This window comes from Berghia stephanieae, chromosome 9, assembly GCF_034508935.2.
Source record: "Berghia stephanieae isolate SIO BIC M18660-M18661 chromosome 9, UCSD_Bste_1.3, whole genome shotgun sequence".
Classification (NCBI taxonomy): domain Eukaryota; kingdom Metazoa; phylum Mollusca; class Gastropoda; order Nudibranchia; family Aeolidiidae; genus Berghia; species Berghia stephanieae.
Window position 1 is genome coordinate 25,760,031 of NC_088368.1, and position 17,790 is coordinate 25,777,820.

General features: G+C 34.3%; 1 protein-coding gene across 21 annotated transcripts in view; it reads left to right on the top strand.

Annotated features, from left to right (window-relative positions):
• LOC144979933 (choline transporter-like protein 2) overlaps nt 1–17,790 on the top strand; it is a 133,000-nt gene that overhangs the window by 95,451 nt on the left and 19,759 nt on the right. For all 21 annotated transcript variants that reach the window (XM_078927245.1, XM_078927230.1, XM_078927247.1 and 18 more), the window contains 10 exons: nt 1,345–1,432; nt 1,898–1,996; nt 3,558–3,618; nt 4,093–4,228; nt 5,357–5,440; nt 7,707–7,819; nt 9,142–9,255; nt 10,952–11,051; nt 13,306–13,398; nt 14,564–14,693. In XM_078927245.1, the coding sequence (XP_078783371.1) occupies nt 1,345–1,432; nt 1,898–1,996; nt 3,558–3,618; nt 4,093–4,228; nt 5,357–5,440; nt 7,707–7,819; nt 9,142–9,255; nt 10,952–11,051; nt 13,306–13,398; nt 14,564–14,693 (1,018 nt within the window). The remainder of the gene's footprint in view (nt 1–1,344; nt 1,433–1,897; nt 1,997–3,557; nt 3,619–4,092; nt 4,229–5,356; nt 5,441–7,706; nt 7,820–9,141; nt 9,256–10,951; nt 11,052–13,305; nt 13,399–14,563; nt 14,694–17,790) is intronic.

Here is a 17,790-nt window from a genome sequence, read left to right on the forward strand (position 1 = left end):
GGGGGGGGGGGCTGCCAACAGCTTGAGATCGCGAAAAATATTAACGAAAAGGTGAAAATGGAAAGGCTTCGGATGGGAACAGTACATACAATTGACGTTTCGGGTACAAACCCTTCGTCAGCAAGACAATGAACAAAAACCGTTCCTTTGTTTATTGCTTTGCTGACGAAGGGTTTGAACCCGAAACGTCCATTGTCTGTACTGTTCCCATCCGACGCCTTTTCATTGTCGCCTTTTCGTTGATACATGGTACAAAAGGTTGAATGTAACAATTATTATTATATGGTCTTGATTTTATTATGGCAATTTGGAGCGATTTGTACCAACTCCTGAGTACAATAATAAAAGAACAACGATGGAAGCTATTTGGTCACATCTTACGTCGATAAGATAACATCCCAGCCCAAAATGCAATGTCAGAATATTTCCTACATGGCAACAAATATGTAGGGAGACATCCAGCATCAATAGTATCTAAACTGAACCAGAATCTTTCTATCAGAAATTTCTGAATTCAGATGAGGCCGAATTAATCACTGAAGAACTAAGAAAAACTGCAGTGCCCTCAGTTCTAAAGTCACATCAAGATTTTGACAGCCTCAAAACTCGGCTGAATCACACAATTCTCAGCAATTGTCATTCAGACTGCGAGGTTTACTGCTACTGCAACATTGTCTCAACTTGTGGCAAAATCATGCGCTGTTGATAGTGGTCAAGAATTGGATGGGTTATAATGATCTCAAAGTTTTTGCTAGGTACTTTACACACATCACCCTTGATTCAATTGTAGATCAAGACCTGGATTTAAAAGTTGCAAACTTTGTAAAAGTGCTCTTACAGCATACAAATTAGGACCGACACCCTAAAAATATTCAGGAATGGCCTGCAGGATGAATGCATTACATGATGATAAATGAAGATTAATGTTGGAACGCCATTGAACCCACCGAAACTTGGAAAACTTGTGCGGCTATGTGGTCTAGTGGTATGACACTCGCTTTCGGATCGGAAGGTCCTGGGTTCGAGCCTCGCTCGGGGCATAATTGAGTCTTTGGAGAAGGCTCTTTACGCACATTCTCTCACCGTACTAAGGTTTAAAATGAGTACCTGGCCATCAACAGCGTTGTCTCTGTCCGAAAAAAAAAATTGCCATATCGCCTAACAGGCGTCATGTCATGTTAAATGTTGCCGTTTGTCAGGGATCCTTGTAAAGCGCTCTGCGCACGTTAAGTGGATATTACGCTATATAAAAGCTCTTTTTTTAAAAAAAAAGAGCATGGTTTATCCAAATTAATGTACACATTTTCAGGTTTAATGAATGAATAATTTACTCTCTTTACTCAGGGACAAGAAGAATCTCTTCTTCTTCGACCTGGTCAAGTGTGCCAGGATGGGACCTGGCGTGTTTGTAGATGGATGCCCCACCACACAGGTAAATATTATTCAATTCAATTCTAGAGTGTGGAGTTTTGTCTAGTTATCTCTCTCTCTCTCTCTCTCTCGCTCTCTCTCTCTCTCTCTCTCTCTCTCTCTCTCTCTCTCTCTCTCTCTCTCTCTCTCTCTCTCTCTCATATTCTTTTAATTCTTTCTTTTTTTCATTTTTAGTTATATATTTTTTTCTTTTCTAGTTTAAAATATCTGAAATTATACACAACAATCAAGTGAACGGTTGTTGGTGACATGGTGGTGATATTAACAAGGCAATGATGACGACGATGGTGATGATGATGTTGACGATAATAATGATGATGATGATGATGATGATGATGATGATGATGATGATGATGATGATGATGATTATAATGAAGATGGTGGTGGTCGTGGTGGTGCTGGTGGTGATAATGACGAATATAATGGGTATAATGGCACGGCTAATTTTCTATTATGTCTTTCTCAGATTTGTGTAAAGGAGTGTCCGAAACAGAATTTTATATTCACGGGAACTTTAGAGGAAAAGATGAAGGAGTACTGTAAACCTGGGTATGATGTGTCCAAGGTATGAATAGGTTTTAAATTTCATTGTTAAATAGACCTATATTGTAATCTGACATAGGGAAGGGAAGACGTGGCGTCATAACTTCTACTTTTCCCAGTTCCAAAATTCATTGGAAGTGTGTATTTAACCATTCATTAGGAAGACCAATAATTAATAGGTTACACATATTGAATCTTCTAGTTTAAAATATCTAAAATTATACACAACAATCTAGTGAACGGTTGTTGGTGACACTGGGGATGACAGGATGGTGATATTAACAAGGCAATGATGACTGGGTGGGGTTCCTGACCTCCCATAGTGGGCAGGGAGGTACATACTGTGTCTTCTATCCCCCTATGTCTGTTTTCCAACAAGTGGCATTGTAATAGCAGGGTGTTTAGGCAAACTCTTGGGATTACAGTACGAAAAAGAGCAAAGTTGGACGACCTTTATTGACGACGAGTATATATTTAGACTAGAAAATAAGATGTCATCACCCTGAAACCAGACGAAGATCACTATTCAGACTTCTGGTAGAACGGTTTTACACTTCCATGGGCTAGGACTAACAAAAAATCTCAACTGCACCAGGGATATAAACCGGTCCCTTTGTGTGTATGTGAAGCAAGTGCTCTACCAACTGAGCTATCGGGACCCCCCACCAAATGAGAAGAGAACAACACAAATCATTTTTTTTTCCACATGAAGGATTTGTTGATAATCAATGTTTGTCTCCAACGGTATAGCCACTCAGTTCCTTGTTCTCATTAAAAAAAAATGTTTTTAAAAATCTTCAGCATTCCAAATATCCAAAGACCTGTATTTCATTCCTATTTTTTATCCCTTTCAGATGAACCAAACATATTTTTTTTATATTCAGCATTGTCTTATTGATTGATTAATTAATTGTTTGATTTATTCATTTATTCATTCATTCATTCATTCATTCATTCATTCATTCATTCATTCATTCATTCATTTATTTATTTATTTATTTATTTATTTATTTATTTATTTATTTATTTATTTATTTATTTATGCATTTTTAATAATTTAAAAAAGATTAACTAGACTTTTATGAAGAGTGTATTGCTTGTTTGTAGCATTGGTGGGAGGCCGTATTAATAAATTTCAGTTTCAGGACTCTTTTCTTTTTATGCTGGTGTCATGAGAATATCAAATTGTCTTTTCTAGTTTAAAATATCTGAAATTATACACAACAATCTAGTGAACGGTTGTTGGTGACACTGGGAATGACAGGATGGTGATATTAACAAGGCAATGATGACGACGATGGTGATGATGATGATGTTGATGACGATGATGATGACGATGATGATGATGACGATGGTGATGGTGCTGATGATGGTGATGATGACGATGATGATGATGATGATGATGATGATGATGATGACGACGACGACGACGATGGTGATGAGGATGATGATGATGATTATGATGATTTTAAGTCTAAAAGCTCTATACAGAGGTATCCAGGTAGGTATCCAGGTATGATGATGATGATGATGATGATGAGTTTAATTTAATCCTTTTTTCCCGCACAATTCATATTTTTCAGTCTGCAGCAGACCTGGTCTTAGATGAAGAATGTCCGGCATATTACTTGGAAAGTGAAGCAAGTAAGTGGATTCTAATAATAAAAGTGTTCGCTATTCTTGCATTTCTGGTTATTGCTGTGTGTTTGCGCTTCTCTCTCTCTCTCTCTCTCTCTCTCTCTCTCTCTCTCTCTCTCTCTCTCTCTCTCTCTCTCTCTCTCTCTCTCTCTCTCTCTCTTTCTTTGTGTGTGTGTGTGTGTGTGTGTGTGTGTGTGTGTGTGCGTGCGTGTAGATATGAGGGTCTTTTTGTGAGCGTACCAGGTGTGTGATGATGTGAATCTGTTTGTGTGCGTGTGTGTGTGTGTGTGTGTGTGTGTGTGTGTGTGTGTGTGTTAGTGAATGGATGATCTCTTTTAAGTTAATGATTAATTTTTGTCCTTTGTTTGGAATAAGAAGTTTAAACTTCATCACCTTATACACACTAATATACGATTTATATTATATATTATATTATATCATTTATTATGGAATTTTCCGTTTCACCCTTGTCTACAACAGTCATCAATCGATGCTTACCTCTGACGGAAGTATTAAAGTTAGGTGGTGAGATTGTCAACAAGGATGGCAATACAACCATCAAAGAGGCGGGCAGCGATGAGACCTTGACACAGAAAGATCTTCTGGATGGAATCACGTGAGAAAATTATTTAACTCACTCAAACCTAGAGATTTTTGCTACTTTTCAAAACTGGAAAGAAAAAATGTATTAAAAATTATGAGCATGTGAATATATATTTTTATTCAACTATCATCAACATGCAAAAATTAAAAACATTAGCTTCGAAAATAGCCAATAATTTTGTCTCAGAAAAAATGCTATAAATAGGCATAGGGTAAAAGTAACCCGGGTAAACAACAGATAAAGTCGGTGTACAGCCTGTTGGGGTTTTTTTTTTTTTTTTATTTTTTTTTATTAACGACAGAATATTTAGAAATCACTGATATAAAAAGTGATTTACGAAACAGATAGCTTGGAAAATGATATGGAAATTTTATTATATTATTTCACCTGAATGCCAGATTGCCAGAAATTGTCGGTAGGCCGATATTTTCAATTTTAAAAAATGATATTATGTCGTTGTTAATAGATTTGGCGAAGAGCATAGCTTTAGTTTTATATTTAAACTTCATTTTTTATATTTTTATGACCAAGATTTGCATTTTTTTTGTTATCTTTAAAGCTCCAATGCATACCGCGTCGATAATGATAGTGGTATTGGTAGTAATAATAACATTATTAGTATTAATGATAATGATAATAAAACAACAACAACAACAAAAATAATAACAATAATGATAATAATGATAATGATGATAATAATAGTAATAATAATAATAGTAATAATAATAATAATAATAATAATAATAATAATAATAATAATAATAATAATAATAATAATAATAATAATAATAATAATAATAATAATAATAATTTAATAAGATTATTTAAATTTAAAATTCAATTAATAGGTTAATTGTTTAATAGGTTGAATTATAAATTAACAATTAAATAAAATCATTTTTTTAAATAAAAAAAGATTAATTACTTAAATTTTTTTTTTAAATTAATTTATCAGATAAAGCCACAACACATTTTCATTTTTAAGGACTTTGGAGTTAATTGTGCGGAAGACAAATTGTTGATTTGTTGCAAAGGCAACTTTTTTTTAAACCTGAAAAAAAAAACCCAACGAAATTTCAGATTTTTCAACTTGGCGGGTTTTGAATGTTAATACTTGGTTTTATCTCCCTTCTTCACCAGTGTATTTGACCAGTTTTTGACAGCCAAGGAATACGGGGAGAAGATTGTAGCTGACGTCATGGCATCGTGGTGGATGATTTTGATGTAAGGAACTAAAACTTTTTAGTTTGCGGCTATGTGGTCTAGTGGTATGACACTCGCTTTCGGATTGGAAGGTCCTGGCTTCGAGCCTCGTGCTCTGCGCATAGTTGAGTCCTTGGAAAAGGCTCTTCACTCACATTCTCTCACCGTACTCAATTGTAAAATGAGTACCTGGCCGTTATCAGCGTTGTCTTTGTCCGAAAAATTGTAATATTGCCTATCAGGCGTCATGTCCCGTCCTACATGTTAAATGATGCTGTTGACCAGGGACCCCTTGTAAAGTGCTTTGAGCACATTTAGTGGATATTGCGCTATATAAAGCAAAATAAAGCTCAATTATTTTTTGTTTTACATTTTTTTGCATTCACATTAAAACAATTCCTTTATTTTTCATCCAAGTTTTACTCATCTTTTCTTCATTCTCTCATACACCTTTTAGTAACCATTTTTCTCTTTTTCCTCCTCGAGCTCCGCGGGTGGTTGGATGGGAGCATCACCCTTGAATCATATACCTATGATGTTCGCATGGGTGTACAATCCGATAGTGATGTCGTTTCTTCTTCTCTTTACTAGCCTATCCTGCTTCTTTGGTTTGTGATTGTATTTTTGACAGGGGATATTTTTTTTTTCTGTAAATCTTCTGCCTGTTTGTTCTTGGTTATTTATAATTTAGCTTATGATATCTTTAGGTTATGATTTTGATTTACATTTGTACTATTTTTGTTAGATTGCTTGTTTTTTTTGTTTCAGCGGTCTCTCATATAACCTCAATTGTGTTGGAAGAGACCTAAAGCAACAAACAAAAAAAAAATCCTCGAGCTCCTCTCCTCTATTTTTATTTCTCTACCACATTCTGTTAAAAATGGAAAGGACACAAAAATGAGTAATGTGTATTATGATGTGATAAGAGAAAAGGGAAAGGGGTGAGTGTGAGAAAGAGGGAGAAGTGAAATAAAAAATAAAGAGAGAGAGAGAGAGAGCTCGTGTGATGTTTGTTAATTTTTGTTGAAACTTGTTTAACTCTTAATAAAAATAGATAATTGTGTCAAAGGTCTGAAACAAATTTGGAAAATATCCTATAAAAAAAGAAAAACAACACAAAAAACAGCAACAACCCCCCCCCCCCCTCCTCCAAAAAAAATAAAGAAATAATAAAAACAAACAAACCCCCCCCCCCCCCCCCCCAAAAAAAAAAAAACAAAAAAAAACAAAAAAAAACCAAACAAAAGCACAAATTCGCTTTATATAGTCATGTAGACAAAATTTGAAATCAGGATAATATCACAATGCTGACATTTACATTCAGATCTTTTGAACACCAGTTTCCACGGCACTGTGTTTTTCTTTTTACCTCAATATTGTATATATTCTTATCTGGACAAAAATCCAGCAACTGGAGCCACCACAAAATCAGTATGCAATTGAAACTAAGTAAAATGAAATTCCTTTTATTCATCGCAAATTGGAAATTAAAAAACAAAACAAAAATCTATTCCAATTGAAGACTGGAATGACCAGGTGCCAGGCGCAAAAAATAACAACTCCTTTACATCTAATACTATATTAGCTTATTTTTTGTTTTTTCTTAATCATTTTTTTTTTCTTTGTTTTTTTATTTTTTTCTATGTTTTTGTTAGTTTGTTTTGTTTTTTGTTGTTTTTTTTTAAAGCTTGATTTTCACTCACAGTTCTAATTTGTTACAGATACTACACACCTTCCACAACTGTAGATGTCACCATAAAATCAGTGTTGATATTGATTATAAATGAAATAAAATTCCCTTTATGAATAACCATGCCGGAGATTATTTTTTTTTCTTTTTAAGTCTATTCCAATAGAAGACTGGACTAACCCAGGTGAGTAAATATTGCAACTCATGCACATCTCATACCATATTGTATTGGCGTGCTAGGTACTCAAAAGCCATTTACGATATCACAATATTATGATGTATATGTTGCTGCTCGAAGCTGGAAGAAATAAATAACAATGTGAAATTGAATGTAGGTTTCAGGTTAATTACGAAAATAGATAAAATGGACGTTTCAGGTTTCCCCTTTATCAACTATTTCCTGCCCATCAATGTTTTGCTTATTCATCTTAACAACGCCACTACCACATCATCTCATTCATCTGTAGTGTTTCATTCATCGTGTTTGTTGATAAGTGGAAAACCCGAAACGTCCATTCTATCTGTTTTCGTAATTAAATTGAAGCTTACGATCAATTTCACAATATTATGATGACACCTTGATGTTTCTTCTCCCAGTGGTCTCCTCATCTCTATGTTGATCTCCCTGCTTTGGATTACCCTAATGAGATGGATTGCGGGATTCATGGTCTGGTTCACCGTCCTGGCCTTTGTATTCATCTGGTGTTTCTGTAAGTCGGTACTTTCGTGTATAATTTGTAACCCACTGCCGCAATTCGGTGTTATGTCAGAATGAACCCGATTTCAAAACTTGAATTTTAGATGGATATGGTCATTAATTAGTTTTAAAAATTAAGTTTCATTCATTATTTTCAATGACTTACTTGTTTGACTTAAGCCTCTTGGTTCCTAATGGAACATAAGGCCGCATCAGCACTTTTCTATCTGATTCGGGTTTTTTTTTTTTAACAGCGTTGTATCTGTCTGAAAAAATTGTAATGTTGCCAATATGCATCATATTTCGTTCTACATGTCAAGTGTTGCTGTCAACTAGGGACATCCTGTAAAGCACTGTGAGCACGTTTAGTGAATAAATATTCAAACTTTTTTTTAAAGGCTTTTGACAAATTTTTCTATTCATCTAGTTCTTTCCAACATAATACCAGATCGACATAATGACATATGCTTTGTATGGCAATGGGTAGCTTAGATTGCAACATTGCATTGTCCATCTTTCTTTCATTTTCTAAGTCAGTCAGAAAGTCTTGTCACAGTTAAGTCCCTGGCTCGACTCTGACTCTCTGCCATAATCTTTTTTTCCTGGCTCATCTCTTGGTACTTTCGTTTCTCATCTTCATCTTTGGTATTTTAACTCCTCAACCCTAACACCGACTATATCCATTATTTACCCGACTCCATGCCCATTTATTACATTTTTCTGAGACTAAGTATAGGTGTAGTATCAACGCTAATGTTTTTAGTTTTTACATGTCAGTGATAGTTGGATAAAACTATCTATGTACATGCTCATTTTTAATACATTTTTTTTTCCAATTTTGAAAAGTAGCAAAAATCTCGAGGATTGAGTGAGTTAAATTATATGTATTTGGCTTACAATTGAAGACTGAGAGAAACGAAGATGCAGTGTGATTTAACGATTTCTATTATTTGTTAAACAAAGTACACAACTCTTGATCTCCCACGTCTCTGCCCTTCCCCTTCAATGCGGCCATGTGGTCTTGTGGTATGACACTCACTTTCGGATCGCAAGGTCCTGGATTCGAGCCTCGCTCAGCGCATAGTTGAGTCCTTGGAAAAGGCTCTTTACTCACATTCTCTCACCGTACTCAGGTGTAAAATAAGTACCTTACTGTTAACAGCATTGTCTCTGTCGGGGAAAAAAAATGTAATATCAGCTAACAGCTGTCATGTCTCATTCTACATGTTAAGTGTTGCTGTTGGTCAGGGACCCTTTGTAAAGGGCTTTGAGGACGTTTAGTGGATATTGTGCTATATAAAATCTCAAAAAAATTATTTGTCTTTTGTTTTACAGTGACAATTATCTGCTTTTATCTGTACAATGACTACAAAGACACAGAAGAGGAGATGTCGTTTTACCTCATCAGAAGATGGACTTTTACAAAGGAGAATGTCTTTCTTTGGGGAGGTAAAGACGGTTGAATGATTATGATAATATAGTTGCATAGACATTTAGATTGGTAATGTGGAGTTTTTTGTGTAGGTCAATGAGTGATGTTGAAGATGGACTTTGACAAGGGAGAAAGTCTTACTTTGGGGAGATAAATATGGTTGGATGATTATTTATGATATAGTTGCATGGACATTTAGATTGGTGATTTGGAGTTCTTTGTGTAAGTCAATGAATGATGTTGAAGATGGACTTTTACAAGGGAGAATGACTTTCTATGGGGGGGGGGGGGGGGGGGGGAGGTAAAGATGGTTGGATGATTATGATATAGTTGCATGGACAGTTAGATTGGTGATGTGGAGTTCTTTGTGTAGTTCAATGAGTGATGTTGAAGATGGACTTTTACAAAGGAGAATGACTTTCTATGGGGAGGTAAAGATGGTTGGATGATTATGAGACAGTTGCATGGACAGTTAGATTGGTGATGTGGAGTTCTTTGTGTAGGGCAATGAGTGATGTTGAAGATGGACTTTTACAAAGAATAATGTCTTTTTATGGGGAGGTAAAGATGGTTTGATGATTATGATAATATAGTTGCATGGACGGTTAGATTGTTAATGTGGAGTTAGAGTTCTTTGTGTAGTTCGATGAGTGATGTTGAGCTTTTTAGGAGGGCTGATGACAGAGATGATTTGGACAGATGTTATAGCCAATGTCTGCACATTTGACACTTGATTTCGATATTACAAAATATATTTAAATTACACCGTATTATCACAGTCTTAGATTGAATATAACTTATAACATGTTTTGAGAAAGGGCAGCTTACATAAGTATGGAAATTACAATATGTATTATTGTGACAAACTTTTTTGTTGTTGCTGGCGAGAAGGGAACGAGTTTATGCATCAATTTGTAATCGGGATGAATTTTAGATGCTTGTGATCAAGATAAGAAAAAAAAAAAAGAAGGAAAAAGTTTGTTTTCAGAAGAAAAGCATCCATCTCCAATAACTCTTTCCTTACCAGCTATTTTTAGAATTTCCCCCGAAAATAGACTCTTCCTAATTAAACAAAAAGAGTAACAAGTGCATTCTATACAGAATGTTTTTCAGCAAAATGATGTCTACAATACAGTATTTAGTATTTATAGCTGTAGTCAAAGCATTTCTTTAGATTGTGTGATGTACAAGAGAAATCAGAATGAGAAAATTGTCGGTTGCATCGTAACGAATGTGACGATGAATCTTAACAATGCCACTACCACATTATCTCATTCGTCTGTAGTGTTATTCGTCCTGTTTTGTTGATAAAGGGGAAACCCAAACTGTCCATTTTATCAGTTTTCGTATATTAAATTGAAACTTACATTCATTTTCACATTGTTATTTATGATCTTTATTAACGAACAGCATATATTTAGACTAGAAATTAAAATACCATCACTCTGAAACCAGAATATAATTTACACTCGATATGTATTCAGTCCTCTGGAAGAGTGGTTTTATACTTCCAATGAGTTGTGAACCAGTTTTTTGACATCACACTTGTGTTTCCTATTAAAGGTAAAGATTATTAAAATTTATCTAAATAGGAAGTTGTTTAGCACGAAGTTTTTAATGGATTTTCAAAACGCCATTCATAAAATTGGAAAAACATTTATTTTATTCTGAGAGTATTTATTAGAAATAATTCTTTTCAAAATAAATCTGTAGGTATTATCTTTGGTGTCATTTTCCTGATTGTGTTCCTCCTACTGCTCTTCCTTTGTTCGAGACTTCGCATTGCCGTTTCACTCATCAAAGAAGGGAGCAGGTAAGCATAATGAAACAAATTATTAACGCTCTCAAAATGTACATGACATCAACACCACTACCACCATAACCACATAATATTTAACATAGCTTCCATCTGTATTTTATTACTTTTTCACCACTGGATTGGGTTCCTGACCTCCCGTAATGGGCAGTAGGTACATATTGTGTCTTCTATACCCCTATATCTGTTTCCAACTTGCTTTCTGTCTTTGTCTTGAAATGATATTACTTGGTTTCGTCCTGGCCCTGGCCGGATACCTTGGCTGGGAGGGAAAAAGTCGAATGTATAGTTAGGTTTAGGAGATGATGTTCTTTTCCTTGTAAATCATCCCTCTGTTATGCACTGTATTATTTTTCCTTTTTACATAATTATGATTTGTAAACAGTTGGGTGTGTTCCTCTTGGCGGGGACCTGTGCATGTGTCTGGAGGAAACATTTAGCACACCTGTCTACTACATCAAATACCCAAAAAAGATCTCAAATGAATCACTCTATAAGATCACAAAAGAAAGACCAATCTCCCTTGACATTTTACAACAACGATGGCAACTTTTCGGTCACATACTACGCAGGGACAAAAACATACCAGCTAACCAAGCCATGTCGGGATACTTCCAAAAACACGGGAACCTTTTCAGAGGAAGACCGATCACAACACTCCCTGTGATCCTAAACAAAAACCTCACAACACTTGGACAAAGCATTAGTCTCATAACGGCAGGGGACCTTGAAAATCTGAGAACCCTAGCAGAGGACCGGCAATATTGGAGACACCTCACACAGGAAATACTGGAAACAGCCAAGGCGACCCGATCTTTCGGTCGAGACGCGAAAGGCATCTAAGTCAAGTAAGTCAAGTCAAGTCTACTATTACGAAAAATTCGTAGAATTACGAAATTTTAACACCAATTTCAAAACTTCATGAGCATCACTGAGTCATCAAAACTTGTTGAAAATAAAAGCAGATACCAGACTACATAATTCAAAGAAGTTTGAAGTGTTATTTTATCCTCTGAAGGTAAATTGTTGATTATTAAAGTGAGCTTTTAATGACTTCAATTTTTATCTCCCCAAAATTACAAATTTTTTTTTTACTGTAGAGTAAAGTATGCAGGTCTGCATTTAGTGATCTGAAACTAAGTCAACTGATAGTGTGCTCTTGGAATCTTCATCTGTTCCCTATTTGAACCAATTCTCCATTGTCTTGCTTATTCTTGGGTGCTTTAATTGTAATTCTAGAACTTCTTATCATCCCATTTTCTTCCTTTTTACTGGCGCTGATATGACCTTCGTGCGTTGCAAACGCCGTAAAACACATAAAAACAAAAACAAACTTTTTCACCACATAACTGTCATCTTGTGTCACTAAAAAAAACCAATTAAATGAACACCAGTTTATCCAATTAAATGAACACCAGTTTATCCATAGTAACAACAACCATTGTTATTATCACCCAATACTACCATCACTGTTAATGATTATAATGGTTATGATAACCATCACCATCGTCAATGATCATCATCCATTCCCATTGCATCGTGGTTATCACCACCATCGTAGCTATAATTACCATCATCATTCATCATCATCATCATTATCATCATCATCATCATCATCATCATCATCATCATCATAGCATGCGTGAAGAAGGAAGAAGGAGAAAATCATTATTATCATCATCATCATCATCATCATGATCATGATCATCATCATCATCATGATCATCATCATCATCATCATCATAATCATCATCATTCATTTTCACCACATAACTGTCATCTTGTGTCACTAAAAAAAAAAACAATTAAATGAACACCAGTTTATCCATAGTAACAACAACCATTGTTATTATCACCCAATACTACCATCACTGTTAATGATTATAATGGTTATGATAACCATCACCATCGTCAATGATCATCATCCATTCCCATTGCATCGTGGTTATCACCACCATCGTAGCTATAATTACCATCATCATTCATCATCATCATCATTATCATCATCATCATCATCATCATCATCATCATCATCATCATCATAGCATGCGTGAAGAAGGAAGAAGGAGAAAATCATTATTATCATCATCATCATCATCATCATGATCATGATCATCATCATAATCATCATCATTCATCATCATCATCATAATCATCATCATTCATCATCATCATCATCATCATCATCATCATCATCATCATCATCATCATCATCATCATCATCATTATATTTCTACCTTACTATTCACAGAGCTGTGGGATCCATGTGGCTCAGCCTTCTTTGGCCCATTTTCCCCTTCATCTTCCAGTTGGGAGTCATCGCTATCTTCCTCTCCATTGCAACGTAAGTGCATTTCCTCTTTCGAAATGATGACAGAGCCTCCTGGGTAGCTTTATTCAATTCAGATCTGACTAAAGTCACTTTTGATTCATCATACAAGATTCCCATCCAAAGGGCACCAATAAATGTTGTCATCTGTTTTTAAAAAAAAAAAACAAAAAAACGAGCTGTTATATAGCGCTTTACAAGGAGTCCCTAGCCTACAGCAACACAACATGTAGGACGAGACATGAGGCCTGTAAGGTGTTATTCCAATTTTTTTTCCAGACAGATACAGCGCTGTTAACGGCCAGGTAATCATTTACACCTGTGGCAGTGAGCGTATGTGAGTAATGAGCCTTTTCCAAGTATTCAACTATGTGCCAATCAGAGTTTGACTCAAGCCCAGGACCTTCCGATACAAACTCAATTGTCATAGCACTAGACCACATAGCCACAAAACACATTAATCACAACAGAATATGGGATGCATAACAGCTCTATGAATGGATCCAAATGCTATTAAATGGTCTAATTCTTTAAATACAATGAAACTCTGATACAGTGAGGTCATTAGCTTTATGTCAAATCTCCATATATCCAATTTCTCTATAAATACAGCGAAATGCCTTTTTTTTTGCTACATGTTTTGATAATAATAATAATAATAATAATAATAATAATAATAATAATAATAATAATAATAATAATAATAAAAATAATAATAATAATAATAATAATAATAATAATAATGATAATAATAATGATAATAATAATGATAATAATAATAATAATAATAATAATAATAATAATAATAATAATAATAATAATAATAATAATAATAACAAAAGCAATAATAATCATAATAATAATAATAATAATAATAATAAGAAGAAGAAGAAGAAGAAGAAGAAGAAGAAGAAGAAGAAAAACAATAACAATTATAATTATATTAATAATAATAGTAATAATAATAATAATAATAATAATAATAATAATAATAATAATAATAATAATAATAATAATAATGATAATAATAATAATAAAAGGCATTTAAATACCACCTGATCCAAACAAAGGCTATACTTGTGTGTTTGTGTATTTGTGTGTATGTGTGTGTGTTTGTGTGTGTTTTAGATACTTAGATTATTAAAATGCCTGTAACTATTTAATCACATCTGTTCCTTAGTTACCTTGCATCTATTGGACGTGAGCCAGATCCTGGTGACAACAACATCACCACCAACGGGACTTTGGACACAGACAAGATCAAGAAGGAAGTCCAAGGCTTATTTGAAAGCGTGCCTTGTAATTTGAATGTAAGTATATTATTGACGGAGTTGGTATAGAGTATTCATTGGCTACCAAAAGGGTATTATTACTTATTGTTTTTGTCTGTTGTTGGTGTTTTTTGGGTTGTTTTTTGTTTTTAGTTGTGGTATGTTTTTTTTTTGTTTTGTTTTTTTTTTGTTTTTTTTTTTGTTTTTTGTTTTTTTTTTGGTTTTTGGTTTTCTTGTTATTGTTTTTGCTATTGTTTTTGTTTATGAAGTTGTTGTTGTTGTTTTTGTTTAATGTGCTTTGTGTGTGTGTGTGTGTGTGTGTGTGTGTGTGTATGTCTGTGTGTCTTTGTTTGTGTCTGTTTTGATTTTTTTTTAATATCATAAGTAACCGAACCAAAACATGCTTTATTATGACGAGATGGTGTTTGGTTGATGATGGCGATAATAATAATAATAATGACAAATTAACATTATTGTTATTATCAAGTGCATCCCTACTAGATCTCAAATTGCATACACATTAATTCACCCAATGCTACAAGGTACACCCCTTTTGTTACGAATGCATTTTGGAAATCAGTATTTCATTTTTTGTTCCGAATTTATCGTTGATAGTGCCGTACAATGACAAAATCCTTTTTACTTTATTTTGGACTGAGAAAGATTTTTTGTTCTTTTTCTATTTACATCAGATATCGATAGATTAAAGTAATAAGTCAGGGAGCATACACTGTGTAAAATGAAGAACGGTAAAAGTTTGTATGAAACATTACCAGACAAATCAGAAAGAAAAAAAAATTCAAGAACAAAATCGACTCCAAAAATCAACCTGCCTCGATCGACCTGGGAGGTGACATCTGAACTAAAAGTTGTTGTTTTTTTATGTGTGTTTTTTTTTTTGTTTGTTTTGTTTTTTTTTTTGTTTGTTTTTTTTGGGGGGGGGTTCCAAAAAGAAAATTTGTTTTGTCATTGAATGACAGAGTAGACCATAGTTGTTTTTTGTTTGTGTTTTTTTTTTTTTTTTTTTTGTTTTTTTTTTTTAATTTTCCCTTGAAGAACCTCTAGTGATAGAAATACACACTACCCCTTGCACTACTAAAATTGCTCCCTTTTTTCACACGTTTCTTGCCCGGCTTGTTCGTGTTGATTTTGTAGCAACCAAACCTTGCTGTGTTTTGTGTGAAACCCCAACACCCGAAGATTATAACCATCTGGTTTTAAAAAAAAAAATGTTTTTTGTTTGTTCGTTTTTCAGGCCTACATTAATCTTGTTATAAATTAAATCATTCAATATTTTTTTAACATCATGATCTTTGCCAAATACTAACACTAACACAATTTTTATTTCGTTTACTAAATCAAGGATACATCTCTTGTATGTATACTTTTTTATATTTGTATGTTGATTGTCTATATATGCTGTGCTGATGCTGAATGGCCGATGTCATTGTTCTATAGTGTTAAACGAAACATTGCAACATTGCGCTAAATTTTTAAGTACTTGTAATTTTTTCTCGCATTCATTCTGTGTTATGAACTATGTTTCCAATGGCCTTGTCTAATGTTGAAAGCCAATTTTAGAAAGTATTCTTGAGTTGAAGATTGAAAATATATTTATTTCATCAAGTGGAGTGTACTTTATGAAATTACTGAGCGGATAAAGCAAGAGTGGCGATTGGTTATTGTGAGCAGGGTGGGCAAAGCCAGTTGTTTACATTGGGTGGATTTGGGTTTGAACCCTTCTAGTCACATGTCATATAGTTCTTTAGCAATAAAATAACCACCCATTGCTCACTTTTAAGCTCAGCACTGTGGCTGGGCCTGGGTGACCTCCATATTTATTTTTTGAATCAACCAATATCGCCATGAGATAAATACAGTGGATTTTATTTGTTGTTTATTTTAATTGTTTTTTTTTTTTTTTATTTGAGATACTTAACATTAATTCCTTATCTCAAATAGCTTTTATATGGATTAGTGTCATATTAGCTGGATCGAATAATTTGATGAGGGGCAAATTATGGCAACTGATTTAATATTATTACATAAAGAATACAATTTTGTTCAGTATTGCTTCTTGTATCACGTTTAATAGCATTATGCATTCTATTGAGCATCATGATGAATGTTGATATGTGTAGAATTTGCCAATATTCTTATTCTAGTTATTTTCCCTCAAAGTATTCCCCACATCCATGCTTCCGGTATATCTAAGCTTACGATATTCAGTCCTCTATATTCGCCCCCCCCCTCCCCCTCCTTGCCCCCCACCACCTCCCCCCATCTGCTTTACTCTGAATCTATTTACGTATGTTACATTGTCTCTTCAGCTCCCACCTCCCCAATATCTTTTAGTTAAATATTGATTGTCCTCAATCTGTTCAGGATAACCGTGTTTATTAATGTTGTTATTATTCATTATTACTAGTAAAATTAGCTTTTATACTCTTACTACTTCTATTTCTTATCTTCCCTTTCCATCTCCTTTTTCCTCAATTCTTTCTTTTTTTTTTTTGTGGCCCCTGTCTTATTTCCAATTGCTTAAGTGGTAAAATTCTTTCACTGCAAACATTTTTGAATCAACGGCCAAGTTTTCCCCGAACCATGAGTCCACCAAACATGATCGGATAGCTGGGCCTAAGTTAGGTCTCGCAGAAAGTACTGTGCATCAAACAGTGTAGCAACAATCATTTTTATTGACTGGGGCAGCACGACACAGTGGAATGGTTTTCGCTCAGTACAGAGAACCTGTTGGTACTGACTTTGTCTCCTTTGTGCTGTGCTGTCCTGAGTAATGTAATTGTTGCTGCTCGAAGCTCGAAGAAATAAATATGTGAAATTGAAACTTCAATTTAATTACGAAAACAGATACAATGGACGTTTCGGGTTTCCCCTTTATCAACAAAACAGGATGAATGAAACACTACAGACGAATGAGATAATGTGGTAGTGGTATTGTTGAGATAAATATACAAAACAATGTATAGAATGTTGTTTACTTTAGAACATTAGACTGACTTGTGAGGCCAATAGGCTTCAACAGTCTTGACGTCACTTCCCTCGTAATGACGCACAGTAACTTAGTAACTGGTTAAAAACTATCGGAACAATGGCGGACGCCCTATGAAATACTTCT